The sequence below is a fragment of the Pleurodeles waltl genome, chromosome 12 (assembly GCF_031143425.1).
Source record: "Pleurodeles waltl isolate 20211129_DDA chromosome 12, aPleWal1.hap1.20221129, whole genome shotgun sequence".
Classification (NCBI taxonomy): Eukaryota; Metazoa; Chordata; class Amphibia; order Caudata; family Salamandridae; genus Pleurodeles; species Pleurodeles waltl.
Genome location: NC_090451.1, coordinates 203,089,991 through 203,115,709, shown reverse-complemented (window position 1 = coordinate 203,115,709; position 25,719 = coordinate 203,089,991). Strand labels below are relative to the sequence as shown.

Here is a 25,719-nt window from a genome sequence, read left to right as displayed (position 1 = left end):
TTGCAATGTCAAACCCAAACAGCAGTTACCTATTACCCCTAGAGCAGATTCCACCAGAAAGAAAGGTGCTTCTATTGCTTTTCAGGTAACATCCCAATAGCAGACATATGTAAAGCTGCTACGTGGTCTACACCACATATATTTACTAAACACTATTGTGTAGACAAGTTAGCATGACAACAAGCCAATGTTGGCCAAACAGTGCTCAGAACACGTTTTCAAGCAACTCCAACTCCTACAGGCTAGCCACCGCTTGCTTGGAGCGACTGCTTAACAGTCTATGCAAAGCATGTGTATTTACAGCCATGCATGCCATTAAACGGATAATGTTACTTACCCAGTAGACATCTGTTCGTGTAATGTAGTACTGTAGATTCACATGTGCCCTCCCTCCGCCAAGGACGCCTGTGGCCGTTGCAGTTGCATTCTCATTTAATTATTATATATATGGAAATACACTGCATGGGCATCTTTCTCTTTACTCTCTATACACTCTTTATCTCACCCGCCTGCCGGAAAACAACCTAACAAATGCCTCAATGCCCACGTGCGGTATCACTAAGAGGGTAGGAGTCACTCAACCTCGTGACTTTAAAAGATTCTTTGAACAAAAACAACTTGTAACACTCCAGACCCAACACTAGATGTTGTACTTATGCAAAGCATGTGAATCTACAGCAGTGCTTGCCACAAACAGATGTGTACTGGGTAAGTAACATTTTCCTTTTTGACACATTATACTGTTTGGATGTGCATGCTGACCATTGTAAAAATATGTAACATCTTGTGAAAGACTTCCAAAAAAAGTAATGGGTTGGTAGCTAGGAGGTCGGTTGAAGGAGCCATTGTGCCCTGCTGAGAAGGAACTACTTGTACCTTTACCCACAATTTCCCCTGTGTATGACATGCAGACTCTCTGGATTGAAAACATGTGTTTTCCTCACAAGATGTTTCAAACCCTTCTTAAAAAGCTAAAGGATTTTCAGAGTAGTCAGATTTGTTGAATTGCCTTGTGTAAGTGACATGAACCATAACCACATCATGTACCAATAGTTTGCACCATATTCAGATTTCCTTGTCATACATTACATGATGTTCAGGTTTTCAGTATTTCGGAAAGGTCAAAAAATGAATGCCAACGGAAGGACCTTGAACACCAATGTGAACTGGAGGGGAAGAAATTGTACATCATAGAAATGGGTGGTAACAGTGTAAGAAATCGTAGCAGGGAATTTGTATTAAAGATACTAATTGTATTTTTGTTTGAATATTTCCCCATGTTTGAGGTGGCATTTATTGGAAACCACTCCTTTTCAATTCTACCCAGGCTGCCTTTGAGAGTACTCAAGGAATGATGAGCACAGCCAGAGCAACATTCGTATCCCTGTAGTCTCTGCATAGAGAAACTGCATTGTTTAGAAGGTTTCCCTTGAACACTAACTGTAACTATGAAAGTAGAAATATATGGTCTGTACGTATCCTATGTTCACCATAGATGATATTGTCAATCTCCACCAATATACAGGGCTGCTGATGTGAATGATGAAGGCACGTTACACTGTGATAGGCAAGGTTATACAGTAGGTTTAAATGGTGGCCCCTGGAAGCTGCCTGAATTTGCTGATTAAAGGCAGTCTTTTCTGTATGAACCAGAAAGTAGGTGCATAAGCTAGTTTAAAGCATCAGTACCCTCTCAACAAATTAGAGAGGAGCAGTGGAAGCAGTAAGTGCTATAGAAGTGCCCCGAGCCCCATTCGACGCACTGAGCAACAGCTTACTTTTGCAAGGGAGTAAAGTCTTTTTCAAACAATGCACCATCCAATGAAAGCAGGGTAAATGAGAAGATGGGGCGACAAAAAGAAACGTTTGCCGGTGAACATTTCACGTTCTTAAGGGATAACTCACCAAATCAACATTTGTCTATATTTTTGTCTTTATATCGACCATCTTTATAATTTGGAATACAACTTAGGGACTTCATTTTTCATCCTTTACAGATTATGCAGTGAGCTTTTGGTTTTACCGATATATGGTTTTCAGTAGCTTTATTTTTTATATGCATGTTGGTCTGCATTGCTTTTGTGGTTGATTCCTATAGACATCTGAGAGAAGCTTTGTGTTGTGGCTGGTGCCTGTTCCCCCGTTATATATATTGTCTTAACTTGCACTGTGCTGAGTTCTAGTTTGAGGGTGCCTTCAGTTCCTCCCATTCAATCCTCTACCACATGCACTAGTTGCTGCAGCATACTAGATTTTGAAGAGAAATTGTTGCAGAAAGTTTGAACCTTGCCAGGTTTGAGGAATGATCTTCTACCTCATAATTACTCAGCCACTGTTGAGATAACTGGTCTTCAGTCAAAGTCCTAAGCTGTTCATGTTTTTGGAGTCTCCAGAAGCTAAAAAGGGTGCAGCTTGGAGGCTTGCTCTCAGAACATTTGGAAACCTAGGGCCATGAGTTCCCCTGTCTCCATGTGTCACTTGAAGGCTTGCAGGTGGAACAGGTGAGGGGAGGTTGACTTGGGGTCATGACCAGAATGTAGTTGAGTGTCAGTTTTTGAAGGTTGCATGGGCCTTTCTACCACATGCAATGTCAGTTCCAATGTGTTTTAAATTTAACTCTTGACTCTAGTGGAATGTTTTCAGGGATAACCTTATATGTTTGTGTTTCAGATATTCAGTGCCACTCACTGGCCTCATTGGTCTGTAATATATGAAGTATTTTGGATAGTTTTTTAGGATGTCCAGTGTAGATCAAATTGCGTTGGGAGGACCCCCTCACCAGAGGCCACATGAGACTTGAAGAATACCTACTTACATATATCCATACATCTAAAGCACAAGTATGGTCTGCTTTTAATAGGATGGGAAATATCTGATCAAGGAGAAAACTTGGGGAGTGAAATAAATAAAATAATTTTTGGTAGGAGTAGCCCATTCTCTAGGACTGTTGATACAGCTTTACACATATTAAAATGCCAGGTTGATGAGAGCTCTGGCATGAGAGGAATGCAGTTTGATACTCCAGAAGACACGCCGAAAGTAGAAACATTGCAGTGGGTTTTAAGGCAAGCCAGAGGCTGTCATTATGCATGCAATCTTTTATTGCTGCTCCAAGCAGCACTTTAAAAAAACCATGTGATCAATAACTAGAATCAGAACATCAACAGTACTATAAAAGCTCCCGTCAACATTCCAGTTATTTCTTTTGTTGCTACTACCAGACCGTTTTCTATACTTTAAATATAAGGCCTAAATATGAGTGACAGGAAAGACCTTTCTTTTTTTTTGCATGGTACAACTTAGGTTTTCAAATTATGGAGGCAAATGGTGTGTGAGGTGTGTTGGTAATATTTTAAATTTGCTTTGATTTCACTTTCACCCTGGTTATGGCTTAAGTAGTTAAAAAAGTAAATATATTTACTGTGTTTTTTGTGTAGAATGTTATTTATGAAGAGTTTCAATATTTTTTTGATAGTGTTGTTATTATTTGTGGTGCATTTTTCACCTTTTCTCATAACTGATACTATTGCAGAAGAGTGCACAGCGGGCAACTATAGCACAAAGCTTGAGAGCGAGACGGGTGCTTCTTTAGAATCAAAATTTCATTGTCCCATGATAATACGCTTGTATAAGGTCAGTGGTAATTTAATTAAGCTGATGTATGGCAGAGTATCTAACATTCACAATGCATTACCTCAGACTGAAGTGTCGGAGTGACTGTTTATTAATTGATTGATGGGAGAGCCTGTCATTTCTTTGGCCATTAGGGTTTACGTTTTTAAAACATTTCCTTTTATGTTTGAACATTGTGATAAGTGTGAGGTTATGAGACTGACTGAGGCACAGAATGGTGTGTCTTCTCTGTGTAGTGAAGAGGTCAAGAATGAAACCCTTAGAAGGATGATGCAAAAAAAACAGTGGAAGATTCTGTGAGATAGGTAGTTTGTTCTGCTCTGGGAGGTAAGCGGAAGGCTGAAGAGGAATTGGATGAAGAATTTTGGCTTCTAGTTGAAAGGGCTAAAAGAGAGAAAAAGAAAAGCAGGAGTTAAGCATTTGCTGTAGATGAAGCAGGTTGAGGAGGATGTTGGAGAAAGCTCTAATGGGCTGACTGAAGAGGCAAAAGAGTGGCGTTCTTCGTGGCACAAATGAGGGTATCCTAAGTGGCACACAGGGTTTACAGGCTTCAACAGAAGGTTATTGTAGAGGATTACCACATAACTTGTCTGGTCATGATGGTGCTGTAGACCACAAATATACTCTGTTCATCCAGTAATTACAGTGTGTTAAGAATGACATTTGGGTGCTGGATGCCTACTTCACAATCTAATAGCGAAACAAAGGCAACGATTTCTGCAGTTTTATTGGTCAGGACTTTACCAGTTCATAAGCCTACCATTTGGGTTGGTGTCAGCCCAATGGTGTTTCGCCAAGGTTTTAAAGCAATTTCAAGGTATCTTCAGGAGAGAGGGTTAAGAATGATCATATATTTATATGATGTCCTGTTTATGTCCGAGACTCGAGAGGAGTTAGAGGTTCAGCTGAGGTTGGCAGTTGGTTTGTTGAAAGGTTGGGATTAATTGTGGACAAAGAAAAGCCAGCATTGGTTCCTTGTTAGATTTTAGACTGTTTAGGATTTGAAGTGAATACGATGAAGGCAGCCTTGAGGTTGCCAGAGCCAAAGGTGAAAAAGATGAAGATAGAAGTAAAGTATTTCGAAAGGAAAGGAGCTAACTTTGAGGGGTTTGGCTCTTGTGACTGTCCTTCTTTCTTCTTCGATTTCGGCAGTTTTTCTGTGCCCCTTGCTTTGGGTTTCAGAATTTGAAGGCAGCCAGCTTGAGCAGAGTCTTGTGATACGGAAATATTTTGTAGCTTTGACAGAGGTCGCAGAACTAGAGTTGATTTGGTGGTACCAAAGTCTGGAGCCTTGGAATGACCTGGTGTTTTCTTTTTTTATTAAATAAACCCCAATTTTGTATTAGAAGCAGTTGCATGCCTTTTTAGTTGGGAGATCACTTTAGGGTTTTTGAAGCCAGGAAGTTGCTCCGAGCTGGAACACAGTGGAGGTGAGAGCCGAATATCTACTGGGTTTGATGTGTAAGGTGGTTGACAGGAATACTCTCTAATCTTTGGGATTTCAGTGACTGGAAGGTAAATGAAGTTCTGTTTTAGGAACTCTTCGAGATATGGGATCCATGGGGTGTGGACTTATTTGCATCACAGATCACAGCCTAATGGAAGTGTATTTCATTTGGAGACCCGACCCATGAGCTCAGGCTGTGGATCTTTTTCTTCATAATTGGACTGGTCTGAGAGCACATGCTTTCCACAATGATGCAGAGAGTTTAGATGTGACGTAAGAAGGCGGGAATGTCAGATTGTGTTAGTGACTCCTTTCTGGACATCTCAGGCATGGTTTCCAGGGGGTTTAGAGTTAGCTGTGAGGAGCCTTGGTTAATTTCATCTCATCAAGGCATCCATTAGATCCATTAGGAGCATCCTATTGAGGAATCTGGGATCTTGAACTTTCTTGTCTGGAAGATGCAAACAGTTTATGAATATTCACTGGCATTTTAGGGGAGGCTTCAAGGTTACTCAGAGTCCTGGGAACCAGCAAGTAGAGAGTGATGCAGAGATGCATAGGTAATATTGGTTCGTTGGAACATGGAGAGTGATTTACATCCCTTGGGGAAGTGTGCACGGGTCAGGTTAACTTTCTGTCGGGGTTCCAAACATGTGTTACAGGACGATACATTGTTAAAGCTCAGCAGTCACTGCAAGGAATAAGGGAATAAACAGCAGCTTGATGGTTAAGGATGGGAGTGTGTGTGTAGTTATGAAGAGCATAAGTTGAGGTGACTACCTGTAGCAAGATATAATTCTGTTTTGCATGTTAATTTAATTTGTCTTCTTTGAAAGATGGGCAGAGAATTCTATATTAATTCTGCGCCATTTAGGTTGCAAATTGGCAACACTGTTGTGTGTCATTTCCTTTCAAAAGGTTTCAAGTGGTTGCTCTTTGGATGCTGAAAATAAGCTTTATTCTCCAGGTGAAGTGATATTTGTAGTTTTGGGCCATACAAAGATGTTTAGTTCCTCTTTCTACCCTAGGTTTGAAGCAAAACCTAAGGTTTTTGTGTTAAAATGTTTAAGGGAGTTTGAAAGAAAAATGGATATGTTCAGAGCAGATGGTGTGCATCAGTTGCTTTTGTCTTTTGTAAAGTCTAATAAAGCAGCGACTCCAGCAACAGTCGCTAGATGAGTCCACTGGGTTTTGAAAGAAGCAGGTGTGGATCTTGAGAGTTTTACATCCATTTAACTAGGGGTCTTGTGGCTAGTAAGGCATTTCAGGATGGTGTTCCTTTGGATGACATTTTGAGAGAGCTGCAGACTGGTCAAATACTGGTGTGTCTGCAAGTTCTATTTGAACCCTGTGGTGGATGCTTCTTATGCAGTTTTAAGGAACTTTGGATCTGCTTGATTATAGTTTTCTGCATTGACATAAAATATAGTTTCCCCAAATTGGGTTTTAGAGGAATCTGGGTTCTAGTAAAGACATGGAGGATTGCACTATCCCTTCCACCCCTCCCTGGTTTGGATTTGGTAAGGACGGTTATTTCAGAGATCAATATGATTTCTAGGAAGCATTTTTTTCTTGACATTTGTGTTTTCTGTTGACTGTATTTGTGACAAGGTGTACTCAACAAAAAAGAGGAGTATTACAAAGTCAGAGTGGCACGTCGTGTTTGAACGATTTGAGGAAGCCCCAAAAGCAAAGAATAGGTCTGTTCGGGGGCTCGTATAGTACTGCTGATGATCTGATTCCAGTTGGCGATGTCATTGTTTTGCTTTAAAGTGCTGCACAGAGTGACGATAAAACATTGCTTGAATAATGATAGCCCCTGTGTCTTAATAAAAATACAGATTCTCCTTGCACCTAGTTGGAGAGTCTGCATTCCTACAGAGATCATCTAGTTTCTAGGAGCTATTACAGACATGGGTGGGTTTTAGATATCCTTCCAGCAAAATAATTATTTCAATCCATGGTCTGATTCTACATTTAGAGGCATCCAGTTATGTGCTCAGCATGGCCGTGTTACTCGTACTCGTAAGTATGATGGCACCTCATGCACACCACTAGAATACATGATAACATTTAGAGACAGGAGAGGGAGACTTAGTGAAAATAAATTGGGGAGCCCCTTTTTACCTATTGACTAACATTGCAACAGAGACAATTTTAGGGTGGTTACAACTACAAGAATGCCGGGTTTGGCTTGAAAACTAGTGAGTCTTTCACCTAACTGGGGTCTTTTGGAATGCATGCATTAGTGCCATTGGCTCTATGGGAATGTGACATTTTTACTTTCCCCTTCTCTTGTTGTTCTAGCTATTGCAGCAAAATGTCAGCCTTAGCCCTACCCAACATTTTTTAGATTAGGAGATGTAATTCAGTTAATATTGTTAGTCACTATTACTCTTTAGGCATGTGTGGTCATTTAGCATGTTGTTCTCTGGTTCTCTATTCATTATGTAACACATGGAGGCTGAGAGAATGTAGTGCCTGTGCTGCAACAAATGAATAAGGGGCCAGATGTATCAAATGGTTTTACTCATTCAGTGTCTATGGGAAAATGTATTCACATGGCGAAATTCTGTGGAATGGTGAACTATACACAATTGCAAAAAAGGAAAGGGTTTCTAACATCTGTAGCTCCATGTATCTATAAAAACAGATCCATCTCTCAGGAAATTATGTTCCTAAATACAGTGGAAATTGTGGTGCAAGTTTAGTGTACTGAGGCAGAGAAAATCTCTACCTAGAATGTGGAGTGTACTTAAAGGTTTAAGCCCTGAACTTTATGGAAATATGGGGGCAAGGAGATACCTACTGCCAGATCATATCACAAACTGGATAAAAGATTCAGTATGTGATGTAGAGATTTCACATGAGGCATCTGGGGTAGCACACACCTGAACATACATATTCTACTTGGCACAAAGAAGACTGTTGCTGTTACATTAAAATACATCTGGCATAATCTGTCCTCATACATGAAAAGCACAGGGTGGTCTTCCCTCCCTCCTTTAGAATACCAATAGTGTTTCACCTCAGGCCTGAAGGGGAAATGTCTTCAAGAAAGGCAGCGATGAAAGCTTAGGAATTGAATGTCACCTTTTTAAGGTTGGTTGGACCACCTTTTGGAACTTTGCAGGTGTAATATCAAACTGTAGTCGAGAAACATGTTTTATTATAATGACCATTTTCACTCCCACAGTTGGTGAACAGCAGACATTATCAGTAGCTTAAACCTTCACGTGGTTTCCTTGGAGTAACACAATTGTAACAAAATACCATTGTTTGTCCACTAGGTAATTTTAAAAACTTTGAAAATCTGGTGGTTGTCCTATCTACACTTCCTCTTAAATTATAAATGCAGTAGAAAGCAGTCTGCTTGCTTTTGATGCTAGATAAAGCCTTAAGAAAATAATTGTCAAAACAGAGAATTACAATCTAGATATTTGGAACATTTTGGCATTCATTTAAGAAAGGTCATTGTGGAGATATGCTTCGCCAAATGGTTGGCATATATTAGTTTCTGCTCTACATAGTAGGTACAGAGATAGGTGGGCTCATTCCACAAGAGACTAGGTAAACTTAGGTGTAAAGGAGGACTGTGAAGAAATGTCATGGGGTCCTGCATTTTCATTTGTTGAACACTTCTGTATGGGGATGGGACAGACAGTATTTAACATATTGTAGGACCTGGTCTGCTTCTAACCCACTACCTCAAAGGTGTTCCAGGTCCTCTCTGAACTGAAACACAAGCAACCTGGGCTCCAGTTAGGGCTGCATACAGGGTATGCTAGTGGACAGGAAGAAAAATAGTTCCTGGGTTAGAATGCCCTGTAAGTCCCACAAACGTACATGTCTAAGGGAATTCATGTACACCTTTAGAATCCCTTCCCACATAGGGCTAGGTCGGAAGTTTACTCCTGACAAGGGGATAACTGCTTTTGTTTCAGTTTGAAGGGCTGGTAGAGGGGAGGGAAGCGGTGTAAATTACATTAATTTTAATTTGCTCCACACATTCTTGCAAAAATGCAATGCAAAAATGTAATTGGGACCTGTAAACTCTTGCAAATTCCATAAATATAACTTGATTTTGAAAACAAACAATTTCATATTTGTGTGTACTTGCTTGATATCAGGGTAATTCTAGGAGCGTTATTAGTAGCCTCCAATTGGTAAATTTTGCAAACGTACACAGTTCTATACGGGAACGCCCAACAGTTTTCATTACGGCACTGCCTGGGTGTCGAGTGATAGGAATTTCACACCTCAGGTTGATTATGTGGAATGATCACCCTGCGGTTTTTAAAAATCTGTAAGTACACCTTTCTCTTGAAAATATTTCTTTGTTTCTTTCATTACCACAGGTCTGTCCAATCTGTTCGGCGATGCCGTGGGGGGACCCAAGCTACAAGAGTGCCAACTTTCTGCAACATCTCCTACACAGGCACAAGTTCTCCTATGACACGTTTGTGGTGTGTTTCTAATTCTCCTAAATGTAATGTAAACTAGAGGAGTTTACTGCTAAAATTCAATACTGGTACTTTGTGCATTGTCCTTTTAGGACCTTTCAGGATTCCAGCTGCCTGAGCCAATTCTATATGTTGCCTGGTGGTTTTAGTTTTTTATGGTTCATCTTGCTGGTGTTATTTTAGTCGGGTAACATCGACAAAATAGAAAAAACTGCTGTTTTTTTTTGTGTCCTCTCTTACAATAGTCACGTATTTTTCAAATGCTTTTAATCCCTGACTTGTGTTGTCTTCTTTCTGAGCTCAAAGACAGTAAAAATAATTTGACATGCAATTTATTTTCTGGCACACTCAAGTCTTGCATGATTCGTGCTGATCTTAGTGGAGCATGGAGACAAAAATTAACTGAAAAAATATATTTGGTTACCGGTAAGTGACCATGGCCATGATAATGTGAGAAATTCCTTTAGAGTTCTACTTCTTTCTTTACATACCCACATCTCTTAATAAATGTATGTTTTTGCATGTCGGTTTATTTGCTCATTTTGGGGATTTCTGGAGTGTTTAATTGCTTATAAAGGTGTCTTGGTGCTGAGAGGCATAGCAACTTTGTTAGGCAGGAGAAGAAAGTCAAGTTTTCAAGCGTTTTCAGAAAGGCAGGCTTTTATCAAAGCCACAAAGGTGTGGCCGGAGACCATTCCAAGTTTAGCTGCAAGAATGTCTCAGTTTGATAACTAAATATTTGGACTTTGAGAAGCACATCTTCAGCAAATAGTTGACTTTGCATATTGTATAGCAAAGCAGCATCAAAATGCAAAAATTAGTGGTTCCATTAAAAAGCAATACACTTAAAATCAACCTATTGTTTTCTAGGGCTAACAAAGCTGCAATCTCCCCTCTGTTCTTACAGTTGGCAGATGGAAAATCAAAAATTAATAAAAGCAGAATCTGTGGTCTTCTAAGCTTTGCTTTTTAGATGTTTCAGCATATTCAGCTGATAAAGTAGTTTGCTGGGATCACGGCCCCATTTTCCTAGGATCTGGCGCAGTCTGGTTACAGAGCTGTACTGTAGTGGGTACTGCAGAATTTCCAGCATTTGTATTGCAGAGTCACTTGCGCTGCACTCTCCTGCCATCTAATATAGAATGTGAAATATAATAATGCAGTTTTCTTTAGAACTCTTGAACACGGACTTCGGCCAAATCTGTTTTGTTTTTGTGAACTGACCTATGTAACAATAGGTCAGTCTGCAAAAACAAAAACAGAATTGCAGTGTGTCGCAATTCAGCCTACCTTATAAATATTTATGCGGTAGGTTGCAAATAGTGACCCACTACAATTCTCTGCCATCACAGGCATGGTGGTCTGCTGGAGTCAGCAGACCACCATGTCTTTAATTGCTTTTAAATAAAGCGTTTTTTTATTTAAATGCAGCCCTTTTCCTTAATAAAAATTGGCATGCGTTTAACTAAATAAATAAATAAGGAGAGAAAGAAAAGTTGAGACATACATTTTTTAAGAGTAGGCAGTAGTCTACAGGACCAATTCCTACTCTTTGAAAAATGTTTTGTCAACATTCTCAAAGGGAAGGGGTTTCTTGGGGACTTCTTCCTATTTGTGAATGTATTACCACCACATGTTGGTAGTCAGTAAAGTATTAATGTTTTGCAACCAGATTTCAGTCAGAAAACATTAATACATTGCACTGCAAATGGGTATTTGATAGGAACACCCTAAGCAAATATCAATTTGGTATGTAGTTACAAAGCCAAATTGTGATATGGTAAATTTTTACCGAATTGCAGTTTAGGTTTCTTACGTACCAAAAGAAGTTGCACACTCCTGATTCAGCAACAGCAAAAAGCTTTGGTACATCTGGCCTCTAGCTTCAATTTCAGATAGGGGTGGAATGACTCGTGGTCACTGAAATCGCAGTGCTCAGTGACAGACTCCTCCTCATTAGGTCAAGTGTGCAAGCGCTCTGACATGTAATGTATCTGTGGGCTTTTAACCACGCCCACCACAAGTCCGTCACTATCACTCGTTCATGGGCTTGCCTTTAAAGTATTCTTTGCTTTCATTGGTAAATGCTTTACGTTTATCCCTCCTTGCGGCAGTTTTGTTACCGCCTTGGCCATCCACCCTGTTACATGGATAATTGCACATTTGCCGGTATGTTTGACTGCAAGCAAACTTTTTTTTCCTTTTTTGTCTCTCCTTCATGTTCATGGCGGCCGTGGCACTTTGAATTGCCTTGCTCATGTGAACTGTTTTACTTTTCATTTTCAATGTATGTGGCAAGAAAAGTCCATTTAGGAATTTACAACGCGAATAGCTCTAACTCGAGGAAATGCGAGACCCATTGCATTGCAAATGCTTCTTTTTCTTTGCCATCTGTTTAGAGTTGTTTAGGAGCGCTCCTCTAAAGAAACTGTTCACTGTGGACTTAATTTAGCACTGGAAGATCCTTACCAATTCTTTAGTATTACCCTTGAACATCAGACTTATCAATGTAGATATGTAGTCATCCACATCGGCCCCTCTCCTAGAGTACTCCTGAAGGTTCTCTCTGTGTTGGCAGGCTGTCTTCGTACTCAGGTGATTCATGTGTTCTGCTTTTCAGATGACTGATAATGCAAATACTGTCACCTGCAATTTAAAAGAAGCACTGTATAATGATTAGCAGCACTCTTCAGATGGGATTTTTCAATTAACTAGTAGAAATTGTGCCTGATTCCATCCCCAAGCCTTCAGTTTATACATTTATAGGTGGATATGTCTTCTCTGGAGAGGACAGTCTTTCTGAACTAATACTTTCCAATCAGCATTCAAAACCTGATTGTTTGAGAAGGCTGACTAGTTGTTGATGAAACTAAAGTGTAAGGTGTTCTGTAGCGGATGCTGCATGGTGGCATGTTAGGTATTTTTACACTGTTGATACATGGTGTTTTCTTTGTCCCCCAATTACAAAAAAATCTGATTTATCAGACACAGAAAATGAGCAGCTGTGGCAAAAAGAGGGCCGAGCGCACACCTGGTTTGTCTTGAATGTTTTTCTTGGTGGCTCATCTTCCCAATACTCTGCTGCTATGGACACCCTTGCAGCCATGTGCAGACGAAGTGCATCAATCCATTTCACAGAGAGCACTCTCCAGAGTTCAATAAAAACAAATCCAAATGTCCAAGAGATAATCAAGTTTTCAGTAAACATGTACAAATAGCCAAAGCGTTTAGTTCCTTTGAATATTATGGAACGTCTTCAGGGCTAAAGCATCAGAGATTCTTATGTAATAAAGTCTGTTATCTGTCCTATGCTTTCATTGTCACTGTCATTTTGATGAATCATCATGCAATGACACCGTTAGCCCAGTGTGTTGTTGATCAGGACTTAAACACAAATACATTTTAGACTTTTCTATCAAATTTACAAAACAAATTCACTTGCTAGATCATTCAGTTTTTTTTTTCCCTGTTATTTATGCAACCGTTTTCAGTAGAGGTCAGTTATTAGAAATGAGGAAATGTTCTTATGTTGAATTGAATGAGCAAAATTAGGCACCAACAACAGGAATAGCAGGCTTCTAATTTGAAGAGATTAATGCCAGCAGTCCTAGAGACCTATCTACTGTGCTCATTTCACTGCATACTTGAAAATGTTACTCCATTGTTAACCATCAACTGTATCTGAGCTCTCACAGTGCAGTCACTTCTTTCAGTTTCGCTTGTTTTGAGTTATGTTACAGATTATGCCTCCAAGGCTTCTGGGACTTCACAAGGCAAGTGTTTCTTAATCCTCTCTTGTGACAGTTCTAGAACACCACATTCTCTCAAAAGTGTTGCCTGTACTGCTGTCTAAAATCCTTTTGCTCCCTTTCTTGTGATGCAGAGTTGGGTGGACCAAAGATACCATTATTTCAGTCTGTGTGCCTCTAATGTTTGCTGGGAGGGCTTAAGGGCAACCGTAGTCCTAAAGGCTAAGGGGCATATTTATACTTTTTGGTGCAAAACTGCACTAACGCAGTTTTGCATCAAAATGTTTTGCACCGGCTTGCACCAGCTGGGCACCATATGTATGGAATGGTGCAAGCCGGCACAAAGGGTGGGCTTGCGGAAAAAAAAAAATGACGTTAGCCGGGTGGGGGTGTCGGTATGGGAAAAGGGTTCCCAGTGTCCCCTCGGGCAGGGCCGTTGCATTCAGTGCCATGTAGGGGGGCCATTTTCAGGGCCCCCAATGGCACTTTAAACAATAAAGTAAAATACCTGTACTTACCTGGGATGGGGTCCCCCATCTTCTGCTGTCCCTCTGGTGTGAGTGGGAGTGTCCCCGGGGAGGGAACCTGTGGGCTTATTCCATGGTGTTCCACCATGCAAAGCTTTAAATAATGGTGCAAGGCCAGCTTTGCACCATTATTTGACCCACACCTGCCCCCCTTCCCCTGCGTGATTTTAGCATGGGGGATAAATATGGCGCTAAAGCCACAGAGTCATTTTTTGCACTACCTTGCATCTCATTGACGCAAGGTAGGTTTCAACGTCCAGGTGCATACTTTGGCGCTAGATGGGTCTAGCGCCAAAGTATAAATATGGAGTTAGTTTTGCACCGAACTTGCGTAAAAAAAAAAGACGCAAATTTGGTGCAAAACAAGTATAAATATGCACATAAAATACTTCCCCATACAAGCCTGAGAAATCTGTCTGTGGTGCTAAGTCTGGTGAATGAGGAAGCTGGTGTGCTTGTTTCCATTGTTTCTCTTTAATGCAGTTTTGAGCCTTACGGTTTTGAGCATAATGATAGCTAAAGCTGTTTTGCTTGGTTCAGCGTATTTTCCTTTTGTGCATATTTTTTTAATATGCTATTTTTTATTTATTTTTGTGCAGGATTACAGTATTGATGAGGAAGCTGCACTGCAGGCCGCTCTGGCCTTGTCGCTGTCCGAGAACTGAAGAACTGCTTAAGCAGTGACTGGAAAACTAAGCCCATGCTCCTCCTGGCACAGTTCGCCTTGTCAAGCAAGGGGGCATTTGGCTCTGTCATTCCTCAGCTTTCCCGCTAATAGATCGCCAGTCACTTTTATTTATCCGTCCTCTTTTTACTAAGATCGAACCTTTATGACTTTCTACAAGGACAGAGAAGCAGACTTTCCTGAACAGAAGCGAGGTGGCCACTCAGTGGAACTGGGACGATGGACATTAAACAAGCTGTGTAGTTTTTAATTAATGCTTTAAGAATAGATTTATATTTATTATTCAAAGACTTTAATGCGCATGTGCGCCTTCATTTGCAGAAGCAATCCAAATGTTCTATAAAATACGTTTTTAAATAGTGGTTTTTATTTAAAGTCTACGGAGGTAAGTTGTGTATTTCACAGTTTTCAAGATATTTGTTTTTTTGCCTATTTTCCTTGCAATAATTATTTAAAAGTGAAAGACCCAAGCCTTTCATTCTGAGCAGGTTGGGTATTCAGTCCGGCTTTGTGGCAGAAGAAGTGCTAAGCTCAGTGAAATTTTGAACCCAATTGCTTTGGAATTCATACCATCCCTTTCCCTATTTGTTATAATCCTGACTGTGGCAAATTAGATTGACTGAAAAGAAGCTATTTGTTCACCAGGCATTGAGTTTTAGTTCCTATGTGCATTGCTAAAGTGCAAGAGCACAAACTATTTTTAAAAGAAATAACATTTTCTAATGGGACCATTAAGCCTCAAATGAGGTGTAATTTTGAACAGATACAATTATATTGGAGCCAACATCCTATTGAACTTTATTACTCTCAAAGGTTTTCCATCACATTCATGAGCCCTTAGTAGGCACAAGTATTTGTGTGTTAATGTACGGCATCTTTAAGAGATGTGTATTTTCTTGTTTTACACAGAGCTTTAGAAGTGATGTTATATTATTCTGAGCTTTTGTTTGGAAAAAATGGATGCAAAAAAATGGATGCCTATTAATGAAAATTTGCATACCTCAAGCTTTGGCCTATGACTTCATTATTATACACCCAGCAAAAGGCCTACAAGGGGATGTGGCATGTATATATTCATGTTTGTTTCTGCTGCTTCTGTAAGATAGGAAGAGTTCACCGGGAGATGTTTACTACACTTTCTTCAGATGCACTATTTTGGCAGACGTTACTCATCACTGAGATAGCCAGCAAGATGGCTCAGCAGGTTAAGTGCTAGTCTCTGAGTGCTGTAAGTGAGTCGAATCCCACCAAGGTGAACGCATTATTTAATGTTTCCAAGATTTATTAATTGAATACCATTAAGTGGGGCAGTGTTTAAATGTGACAAAAACGTACTTTTCTTTAAGTTGATATGAGAATTTCTAGCCTATTTTTCAGCTAGTTGGTAAGGTTTAAGAAATACCATTGATAGTACTTTAGAGAACTGGCTGGTTAGGCCTCTGATCACTTGGTCTGCTTTCAAACTCTCTGCATTAGATACTCCGCTTCTACCAGTCAAAGATGTGTTCAGTAAGTTCAGATCCAGTGGGTTTGCAGTACGTTTGATTGAAGAGTGTGTGATTTCCACAGCAGAGACTGCTTTCCACAATTATGGTAGGTTCCTGCAAGGGATCCTTACATGGAAAAGTATTTTTGGATTTTGAAGATAAGGATGGGTCAGGAGAACTAAAAAAAAAAAAAATTCCTTTTTCTTCAGAGAGATTGTCCCCCAAAAAACAGTAAAAGTCAAAGGCTTGTTGACTTTGACAGAGTTAATTTTGACATCACTTAAGAGGGAGCATCATGATTTGGTGCTATAAATGGTGTGATCTTTGGACTGGAGTAGCTCACCTCGTGGTGTGCTAAACCTGGCTCTTCCTAATCCCTCCATAGTTTAGGACTGAACTATAGAATGTTGCCAGATGCACATTACTTGAGCTGTCCCTACGTTATAAGGTATACGTTAACTGAAACCGGTCTGTGGAGTGTTGAGTTCTTCCTGGAGGGGTCCTGCCCTGACAGGTCAGGATGAAGACTGAAGCCAGACCATGACTGTATTCCTTATGGTTGGTCTTTGTCTAGAGTGGCACATCCAGTGAAATGTGGACTGGATGTGGCTCTGAATGACCGCTGGTTGGTGAGACTAATTTAAGCATTCCTTTCTTTACTTAGTTTTTTTGTTATTGATGAAGTACATACTGTAATTAACATATCACATTCTAAAGATATTCCAGAAATATTTGGATGTATGAATGACTGTCTTGTCTTACTTAGAATCCAAATATCTTGTGCTTTGAAACGCCTGGGTGTCAGTGTGCAGGTGTGGGCTTTGCTTGTTAGCTGGTTTCAGAATCAAATGATGGAGGGCAGTAAAGTTGTGTAACCTGCATCTAACCTCCTGCTTTTGAACGTTGGGGTCATTTATTCAGCATTACCTGCCTGGTGTTTGAGAAATAGACTGAATGAGCAATAAATGAGCTTGACAAGTTTTGAACTTCTGTAGGTAGAAATCATTGCAAAAATGAAGTGACTTATTGCTTTCTGCATGGTTTCTCTCTTTGCTTCTTGGTTAGAATTATGAAGGAAACATACTGCACATTTTAATCATTACCTCATACAGACAGTACACGGGGATTGTAAAATGAGATCACATGTGGAATAGAGGAAATTTAGTGAAATGATTTCTCTATAGACAAGCAACCATATGTGAAAACAGAATAAAACTTGATTGAGGCATGTGTGGCTGTAGATACACATGCTCTGCATAATCCTGCCATCTAGCGCTTGGTCCAGATGTATGCAGGTTGTTTTTCTTTGCAGAAAGTCCTTTGAGTCACGAGATAGAGTGACTCCTCCTTCACGGCTATACTGCGCATGGTCATCAACTCTATTGCTAGATTTTTTTTTTTTCTCCATTGCCGGTTCCGGACGTGTGTACTACCACTCCAAGTTGAGACCGTTGTCTGATCTCTCCTTCGGTTCTGTTCTATTCATGTTGGTATTGTTATTGATCATGTTTTCTTCTTTCGCGTGTCGAGCCACAACTCTGACCCTCGAGTTGACTTAAATTTGTTGTGGCCTGACACGAGCCTCTCCTTTCGGAGCCTTTCATCTTTGTTTCCGGATCCGTTTTCCAAATGATGCCCTCCCGGTGAAGGAACGAGCGCTATTTTGATTCTCTTCACGTTGCCACTCAAAGTACCCCTGAACTGGCTGCCACCAGGACTGTAATTTGTGCCTCCTCCCGGACCACAGAGAGGCTGACTGTGAAGCCTCTCGAGCTTTTCGCTCGAAGATAACACTCTGTGATCATTGAGTACGTTGCCTCGAGATGCAATGAAGATCTGCAAACTACACTCCTGAGCTCTTCAAACAGCAGGACATCGAGCAGAAGCAACACCCAGAGGCTTCAGTGGCTGAAGAGGAGGCTCTTTCTGTTGAGGCCAGCTTGGAATCCGACCCCGGGTTCGAGTTTGAGGTGACTTATGTATCCATGGAGTCTGGTGCAGTGATTACGCTACCCCCTGCCCCTCAACCTCAAGTCGAACATCCTAAATGATTCGAGCCTCCACATAAAGAGGCCCTCGGACCACAACTGCCTGTAGGCCATGGTTGGCATTGAGAATCCAGTTTGGATGTCCTGCCGTCAGGCTCTGCGCTGAAACACCACTCAAAGCCAAAAGCATTGGTGGCAACAACCTGTAAAGCCTCCACTCCCTCCAGATCGAAGCGACCATCAGTGTTAAAACAAAAAATCGACACAGATATGAAATCATCAAATTTGGTGCCAAAAAAGACAATGGAAACTGCTGCAGAGCCCATTCTCCACAAACTGCAAGAAAGACTGGACTCTAAACAAAAACAGATCCAGATTCAACTGAAAACTAGAAGGATTTTGGCGAAACCACCACCTTCCAAAAGACAACACTCATTTCAGGAGGCTTTGGAGGTTCCCGTTCCATCCAAAAGTAAGAAGTTGGACAAGGCCACCAGCCCTTTGCTTCCAACACCTACTCCTAGTCCTGCTCTGCCGACCCCCCTCACTCGCAAGACCTCTGCGACTCCCTCGCCACCTTTTTTCACCACAAGATCGCAGACATCCATGGAAGCTTCGCACCGTCGCCCCCCACCACCAACATTGCCAACGCCGACCCTAACGCACCCATCCGCACCAAGACCATGAGCACCATTCACTCCGGATCACCCACCGACCCCTGCCCTCACCACGTCTTCAATAAAGCCAGCCAAATCATTGCCCCCCAGCTCCGGACCATCATCAACAACTCCTTCAAGACTGCCATCTTCCCGGAGAGCTGGAAACACGCCAAAGTCAACGCCCTGCTCAAAAAGCCCAAAGCCGACCCCGAAGACCTCAGAAACTACCGGCCCATCTCCCTACTCCCCTTCCCTTCGAAGGTCATCAAGAAGATAGTCAACAGTCAACTATCTCGCTTCCTGGAGGACAACAACCTACTCGACATCTCCCAGTCCGGCTTCCGCAAGAACCACAGCACCGAGACTGCCCTTATCGCTGCCACCGACGACATCAGGAGCAGGCTTGACAAAGGTGAAACCGTTGCCCTCATCCTCCTTGACCTTTCCGCAGCCTTCGACACCGTCTGTCACCACACACTTCACACACACCTCCACAACACCGGAATCCGCCACAGTGCCCTGAACTGGCTCACATCCTTCCTCTCTGGCAGAACCCAAAGAGTCCACCTCCCACCGTTCCTGTCAAAAGCCACCAAGACCATCTGCGGAGTCCCCCATGGGATCCTCACTCAGCCCCACCCTCTTCAGTGTCTACATGGCACCGCTCGCCAACATCGTCCGATCCCACGACCTCAACATCGTCTCCTACGCGGACGACACTCAGCTGATCCTCTCTCTCATGAAGGACCCTGCAACCGCCAAGACCAACCTCCACACCGGACTTCACTCCATCGCCAACTGGATGGAGGCAAGCCGCCTCAAACTGAACTCGGAGAAGCCTGAGATCATCATCTTCGGCTCCAACAAAGCAGCATGGGATGACTCCTGGTGGCCTGCCACTCTGGGAGCCGCCCCAATGCCCACCACCCAGGCACCCAACCTCGGCTTCATACTGGACTCATCACTCACTATGACCCAGCAAGTCAATGCCATCTCATCCTCATGGTTTAACACCCTTTGCATGCTTTGCAAGACCTTCAGATGGATCCCCATTGACACCAGAAGAACTGTCACCCACGCCCTTGTCAGCAGCAGACTGGACTACGGTAATGCACTCTACACAGGAACAACAGCCAAGCTCCTGAGAAAACTCCAGCGTATCCAGAACGCCTCAGCACGACTCATCCTCAACCTCCCTCGCCACAAACACATCTCAGCCCACCTCAGAGACCTCCACTGGCTCCCTGCCAACAAAAGGATCATCTTTAAACTCCTGATCCACACTAACAAGGCTCTCCACGATGCCGGATCTGCCTACCTCAATGAGCGTCTCAACTTCTACATCCCAACAGGCCAGCTCCGCTCCGCCAACCTCGCCGCGTCCTCCGAATCACAACCGGTGACAGATCCTTCTCCCACCTTGGTGCCAAAACCTGGAACTCCCTCCCCATCAACCTACGTCTGACCCAGGACCTCCTGACCTTCAGGAAGCACCTCAAGACCTGGCTCTTCGAGCAGTAGTACCCCCTGCCCCCACCCCCTCCCTACCCCCAGCGCTTTGAGACCCTACTGGGTGAGTAGCATGCGTAATAAATTACTGATTGATTGACTGATTGACTCCACCACCACCACTACCACAGCTGTCTCCAACACCTCTACCAGGTATGCCTCATTCACAACACTCCGATGTTGCGCCATTAGATAGCTTCCCTCAGGGGTCCCCTGGAGATGACACAGCCCCCCTGATCCTGCATATGATTATTTTCATGTTCCCCAAGACACTGACCTCTGTGACTCATACAACAGAGATTTACCTGGAGATACAGACCCAGACCTGTACCCAGAACGCCCATCACCTCCTGATGACATAACCAAATACCAGGACCTTATAGCAAGGGAAGCTAATTCTCATGGGGTACAACTACATGAGGAACCTCTAGAAGAGGATTTCTTATTTGAGACACTCTTTTCCATTCACACAGACACACAATACCTGCCTATGTTAAAAGGCATGCTCTGTGTAAGGACCCTGTTAGGGCACGCGTTATCACTTCCAGGGTGATAAAAAGGACCCACTGTACATATGAGGAGAAGTACCACCAGACTTCCTAGTGGTAACAAGTGCTAGAAAATGAGCTGATTCCCAAGCCCCAGGCTTTCCCCTATCACACTACACCTGTCAGGGGCTGCTTGCACAATTCTTTACCCATCTGGAAACACATAACAGATCAGTGGGTGTTGGATGTTATCCAACATGGTTATTGTATGGAGCTCATTACCATGCCTCTCAACATTCCACCTCGCACTCATCTTCTTTGAATAGAACACCAAACATTACTTAAACAGGAATTTCGGGCTCTTCTCAAAGAAGCAATAGTACCTGGCCCTCTCCAGCACCAAAGTCGATGAATATACTCTATACTTCCTCCTACCCAAAAAGGAAGGCTCTCTGCGGCCAGTCCTAGATCTAAGGCCACTGAATGAATACATTCTTTCAGAGCATTTTCAAATGTCATACTCTGGCAGGAAACACACTCAGGAAATCATGCTCAGAGCTCAGACACCAAAGGCAGTCGTCATGAGGGTCAGTAACCAGCATGCGACCCCCGCACTCTCGATATGGCTTAAACCCGAATTCCTAGGAGGAGACATTGTAACTAGAAACCAGATTGGAACTAGTAACAAGATGGAACACCTCCAACAGTAGCAAGAGCTAGGAGAAAACCGTTAGCGTCAAAGGCATGGAGAAAAGGGGACTGACGTCAGCACGCCGGCGAGGACCTCTTATTGGCATGGTGACGTCAGATGGAGTCGTGTGGAGCCATGCAATTGTGACGTCCTCGTCAACGTGGAGAGCTGGGAAGAAGATTTTCTGTCGGATGCTGGCACCTGGGTGAATTCATAAGGTGAGGAATTCACAGGTAGCTATTGTATCCACCAGAAAAAGCGTTACCGAAGGTAAGTAACTTGTTCTTATGGTGGATGAGAAACACTGCCAATTCAAAGTCCTTCCATTCGGGGTCACAACTGCACCAAGAGTTTTCACCAAATGTCTGGCAGTAGTAGCAGCCCATCTCCGAAGACAACAAATACACATGTTTCCCTACCTGGATAATTGGCTTATAAAAGCCACAACGCAGCAACAATGTATACCCAGTATCCTTGGGTAACAATAGACCTACTTCACAGCCTGTGATTCACAATCCATGTTCCCAAATCCCATCTACTGCCTCTACAGATACAACCCTATTTAGGTGCAATTTTGGGCACACAAATCGGGCTAGCCTATCCCAGTTCACCAAGAGTTCAGAATTTTCAGTATACCTCATTTTTAGCCAAACCAGCACATAACAGTGAAGACAGCCATGCGTCTTCTAGAGATGATGGCCACCTGTATGTTTAAAATACTCCATGCCCGTCTACACATGTGTCTGTTGCAGGAATGTCTAGCTTGTCAGTGGTCTGTCACAGAGTCACTTACAGGATCTAGTGTTGGTAGACCGCCAAACTTATCACTGTCTGCAATAGTGGAATCCAAACAACATGTTGAAGGGGTGGCCTCTTCTGGACCCTTTTCCCCACATAACTCTCGCAATGGATGTCTCACTTACATGATGGGGTGCACCTATGAAAAATCTCACAATACAGGGTATATGGGATGCAAAGCACCAGAGTCACCATATCAACTTCATCGAGCTTCAAGCTGACCATCTAGAAATGGGTTCTGTGTCACAACATTCATTTGATAGCAGAGTATCTCCCAGGCACAGAACAACTTTGCAGACCTGCTAAGCTGGATGCAGCACCAAGTCCTACTTCTATTCTTCCACAGATGGGTGGGGGTGGGGGGGGGGGTTCCCCTCACATAGACCTTTTCGACCCCACAGAAAATGCACAATACTCTTGGATAGTGGGTGTGGAAACCTGGAGGAGGCTTAACCTCCAGGTTCCTAAACCCACTATCCAAGGGCAACGCACTGTGGATGAGCTGGTGAGGGATATTTGATGTATCCTTGTAGCTCTCACCTGCGATCGTCAACCCTGCTTCACAACACTACTTGACCTCTCCCTAGTTCCCCACAAGAAGCTCCCCAACAGGCTGGACCTTCTCACTCAGAACCATGGAGAAATCGGGCACCCAGATCACAAAACTCTAAACCATGAAATCTGGCGCCTGAGGTCATAGAGTTTGGTTACCTTAATTTGCTGTAAGCCTGTGATGATAATGTTGTGGAATTCATTTTATGAGAAGAAGATTGATAATATTTAGTGGTAGTAGTTTTTGTGCCGGTTTATGATGGTTGAATTGTCATGGGAGTGTTTGCTGTGTTTTCCTTAGTCATTTTCCATCTTTTAATTTCTGAGATCAGTTCCATAGAGATTCTGTTACAGATGCTTGCAGCTGTAGTATGTTTATATTTTGGCACTCTGGATTGCAGAACTCTACCAGAATGTTGCGGAGTTCCTTATAAGGAAAGTCAGCTTCAATTTTGCACATGGACTAGTGTTTTTTGTCTGGTTATGATGGCTCTTCTAGGCTTTTATACTGGTGTAGTATGATTTATGTCCCCTTGATTTTCTCCACTGCCGCTGTTGTATGTCGAGTTGTGTTTCCATTCTTCTCATGTTGTCATTAATCCATGTATTTTTAATTTTGTGGTTAGCCCTGCAAGTTTTCTCTTTATCGGGTTTGCCACTACAGTGGAGATCCACTTGTAGAAGGTATGTATGTCTTGTGTTCTGCATATTTACTGTGTTTATTTTGTGGTAGCAGTGAGTGTCAATATTCAATTTTAGTTGTTCCCACTGTATGCGTGTTTGGTATTGGTGTTGTTGCTGCCTTTTAAGTGTTGTTATCGATAGGTATGTTCATCCAGAAGGTAAGGATGCTGTGGTTGCTCCTGTTTACTGGTGAGTTCTATATCAGTGTGGCCTATACTACGACATCCAGAGTATGTTCAGCATAATCAGTTGGGCCCAAAACTCAACTTTAGCATCAGCGTTGCCCACAGAAATAAAGTATTCTATAAAAGAACAAGAAATATGTGTGTTTGGATGTTTCAGAAATTTTTGTGGGGGGTATTGGCTTTGTCATAAGGAGTGACCATAAGACATTGACTCAGATGTTACCCGAGGGAAGAATGTTGGGAGCTTCTGGGCATGAGGCGGGCATCCATGAAAATACTGGAGTTGCATCACACCAGTGGAATGTATTTCAGGAAAATGTAATGTTATTGCATGTGCTGTTATCACACGCCAGCGGGATAATCACAGAGAAGAATGAGATAAATGCACCGGAGCGATTTTTGAGAAAATCGTTTGAAACGCCGTTGTAGAATGTCTGAGTACGTAAGAAGTGGGTGTAACACTAAAGAAAAATTGGGAGCATGAATTGTATAAGAGTGTCCTAGAAAGAAATGCAGAATGAGTTTGAAAATTCTGGGAGGTGCGCAGTGACATGTCACGGAAGAAGTGTTGTGTGCGGGGATAATGTGTAGTTGCGCCAACTTCTTTGAGAAACACATTAATTAAACAGAGTGCAGCAAGCTCATAAAGAGACGCATCAATCCCTAATAGTTTCCAAGTTATCACAATAAACACAAATAATATTAAAAAGTAGAATGTAGTGTGCACCTCCACAAAAATTCCTGCTGCACTAAGGAACCACAGGGGTGAAAAAAACACCCCAATTGTTAAAGAAGAAAAGATTGGGTGGTGCACCACTTTAAGTTGTAGACAACTTAAAGTGGTGCACCACCCAATCTTTTCTTCTTTAACTTCTTTGAGAAGCATGGTAATACAAAGAGGGACTTTTAGGGACCAAGAGGAGTGTACAGCATGGTCACCCGGGTCGAAAAGTTGTTGAGGGAATGTATGGCATGTATGGAACCCGATCAGATTCGGAATACATTTAATCTGCCAATACAGGTGCCACCATCTGTGAATTAAGGCTCTGATTTACACTGTTTTTGCAAAGTATAAATCAGGTCTTCAGTGTCTTCAAAGGTTTACGAGACACTCTTGTAGGACATTTCACCGAAGGACATTTCGCATTACACACTCCGCACTACTGACTGCTCTGCAGTGAGGTCGCGACTGCGCGTAATCTCTCACCCGCAATTTCACGTTTACGTTTTTCGGTCTAGCCTACCTGGCAACGCAAGCTCCTGAAAACTGGTATTATTGTTTATTTTCCTTCAAGCCTTGGAAATGAAAATGAAAATTCCGGCGCTTTAAAACAGTGAATGACCACTAGAGGGAGCCAAACACAGCACACACAAAAACATCCTCCTGGTCGACATTCTGCACTTCGCAATCTTGTGATTTGTTTTTGGGGGTGGGGGAGATTTGGGTTTTTTGTTTACATTTGTTTCATTGTACATTTGTTACATTTGTTTTACATTTCGCTGCGAAAACTGTTTTTTGGATAGTTCGTTGTCCAGTACTGAAATAGCTGATTTAGATTTCCAAAAAGGAACATTATTTTAAATTGTTTAAAATTATAAAGTGTTGCGCAAGAAGACAGCTCAGGAAATAGCACTACGCCAAGCTTCTTTAGAAATGCCTTTGTGTCATTGTGAATTGGTGAATTTTTTTCAAATAAATGATGCCGACGTCTAGGGAAGGGAGGGCAGTTTACGCAGCACTGTGTGTGCACGCGCACGCGACAAGAAAAGGATGACTCGCTATAAAGTAGCGCAGAGAGTTATATTCACGTCTACTCTGCCTTGGTAGTCGGCCCGCTGCATTTAATAGCACCAGCCATAGGCTTCTGAGCAGTGCTTTGTGCACTTACACTCATTATTTTTCAAATTCTGCACTGGGTTTCTCAAAGTTGCGAGCCGATTTTGCATGGGTCATGAAAGTCTAAGCAGTAAATAACCATGCTTTTAAATTCGGTATTTATTTTGTCACATTTTTGTGCTTTAAGGACAGAGGCTATGTCTTCTGACAAATTGCTGTTTATGTTTTTTTAACACGGGGGGCTGGTGTTTACACGCCCCTCTCAATTATGAAACAGTCTTGCCGGGGTACAGGGAGTGTAAAAGGATATGCTGTAGGACGCCATTTTTAAAATAAT

General features: G+C 42.3%; 1 protein-coding gene across 4 annotated transcripts in view; it reads left to right on the top strand.

The window, feature by feature from the left end:
• Positions 1 to 15,509, top strand: part of RNF166 (ring finger protein 166) — a 55,338-nt gene extending 39,829 nt beyond the window's left edge. For all 4 annotated transcript variants that reach the window (XM_069217172.1, XM_069217173.1, XM_069217171.1 and 1 more), the window contains 2 exons: positions 9,439 to 9,546; positions 14,419 to 15,509. In XM_069217172.1, the coding sequence (XP_069073273.1) occupies positions 9,439 to 9,546; positions 14,419 to 14,484 (174 nt within the window). In that variant the 3' untranslated portion in view covers positions 14,485 to 15,509. The remainder of the gene's footprint in view (positions 1 to 9,438; positions 9,547 to 14,418) is intronic.
• The last annotated feature ends 10,210 nt before the right edge of the window (positions 15,510 to 25,719 follow it).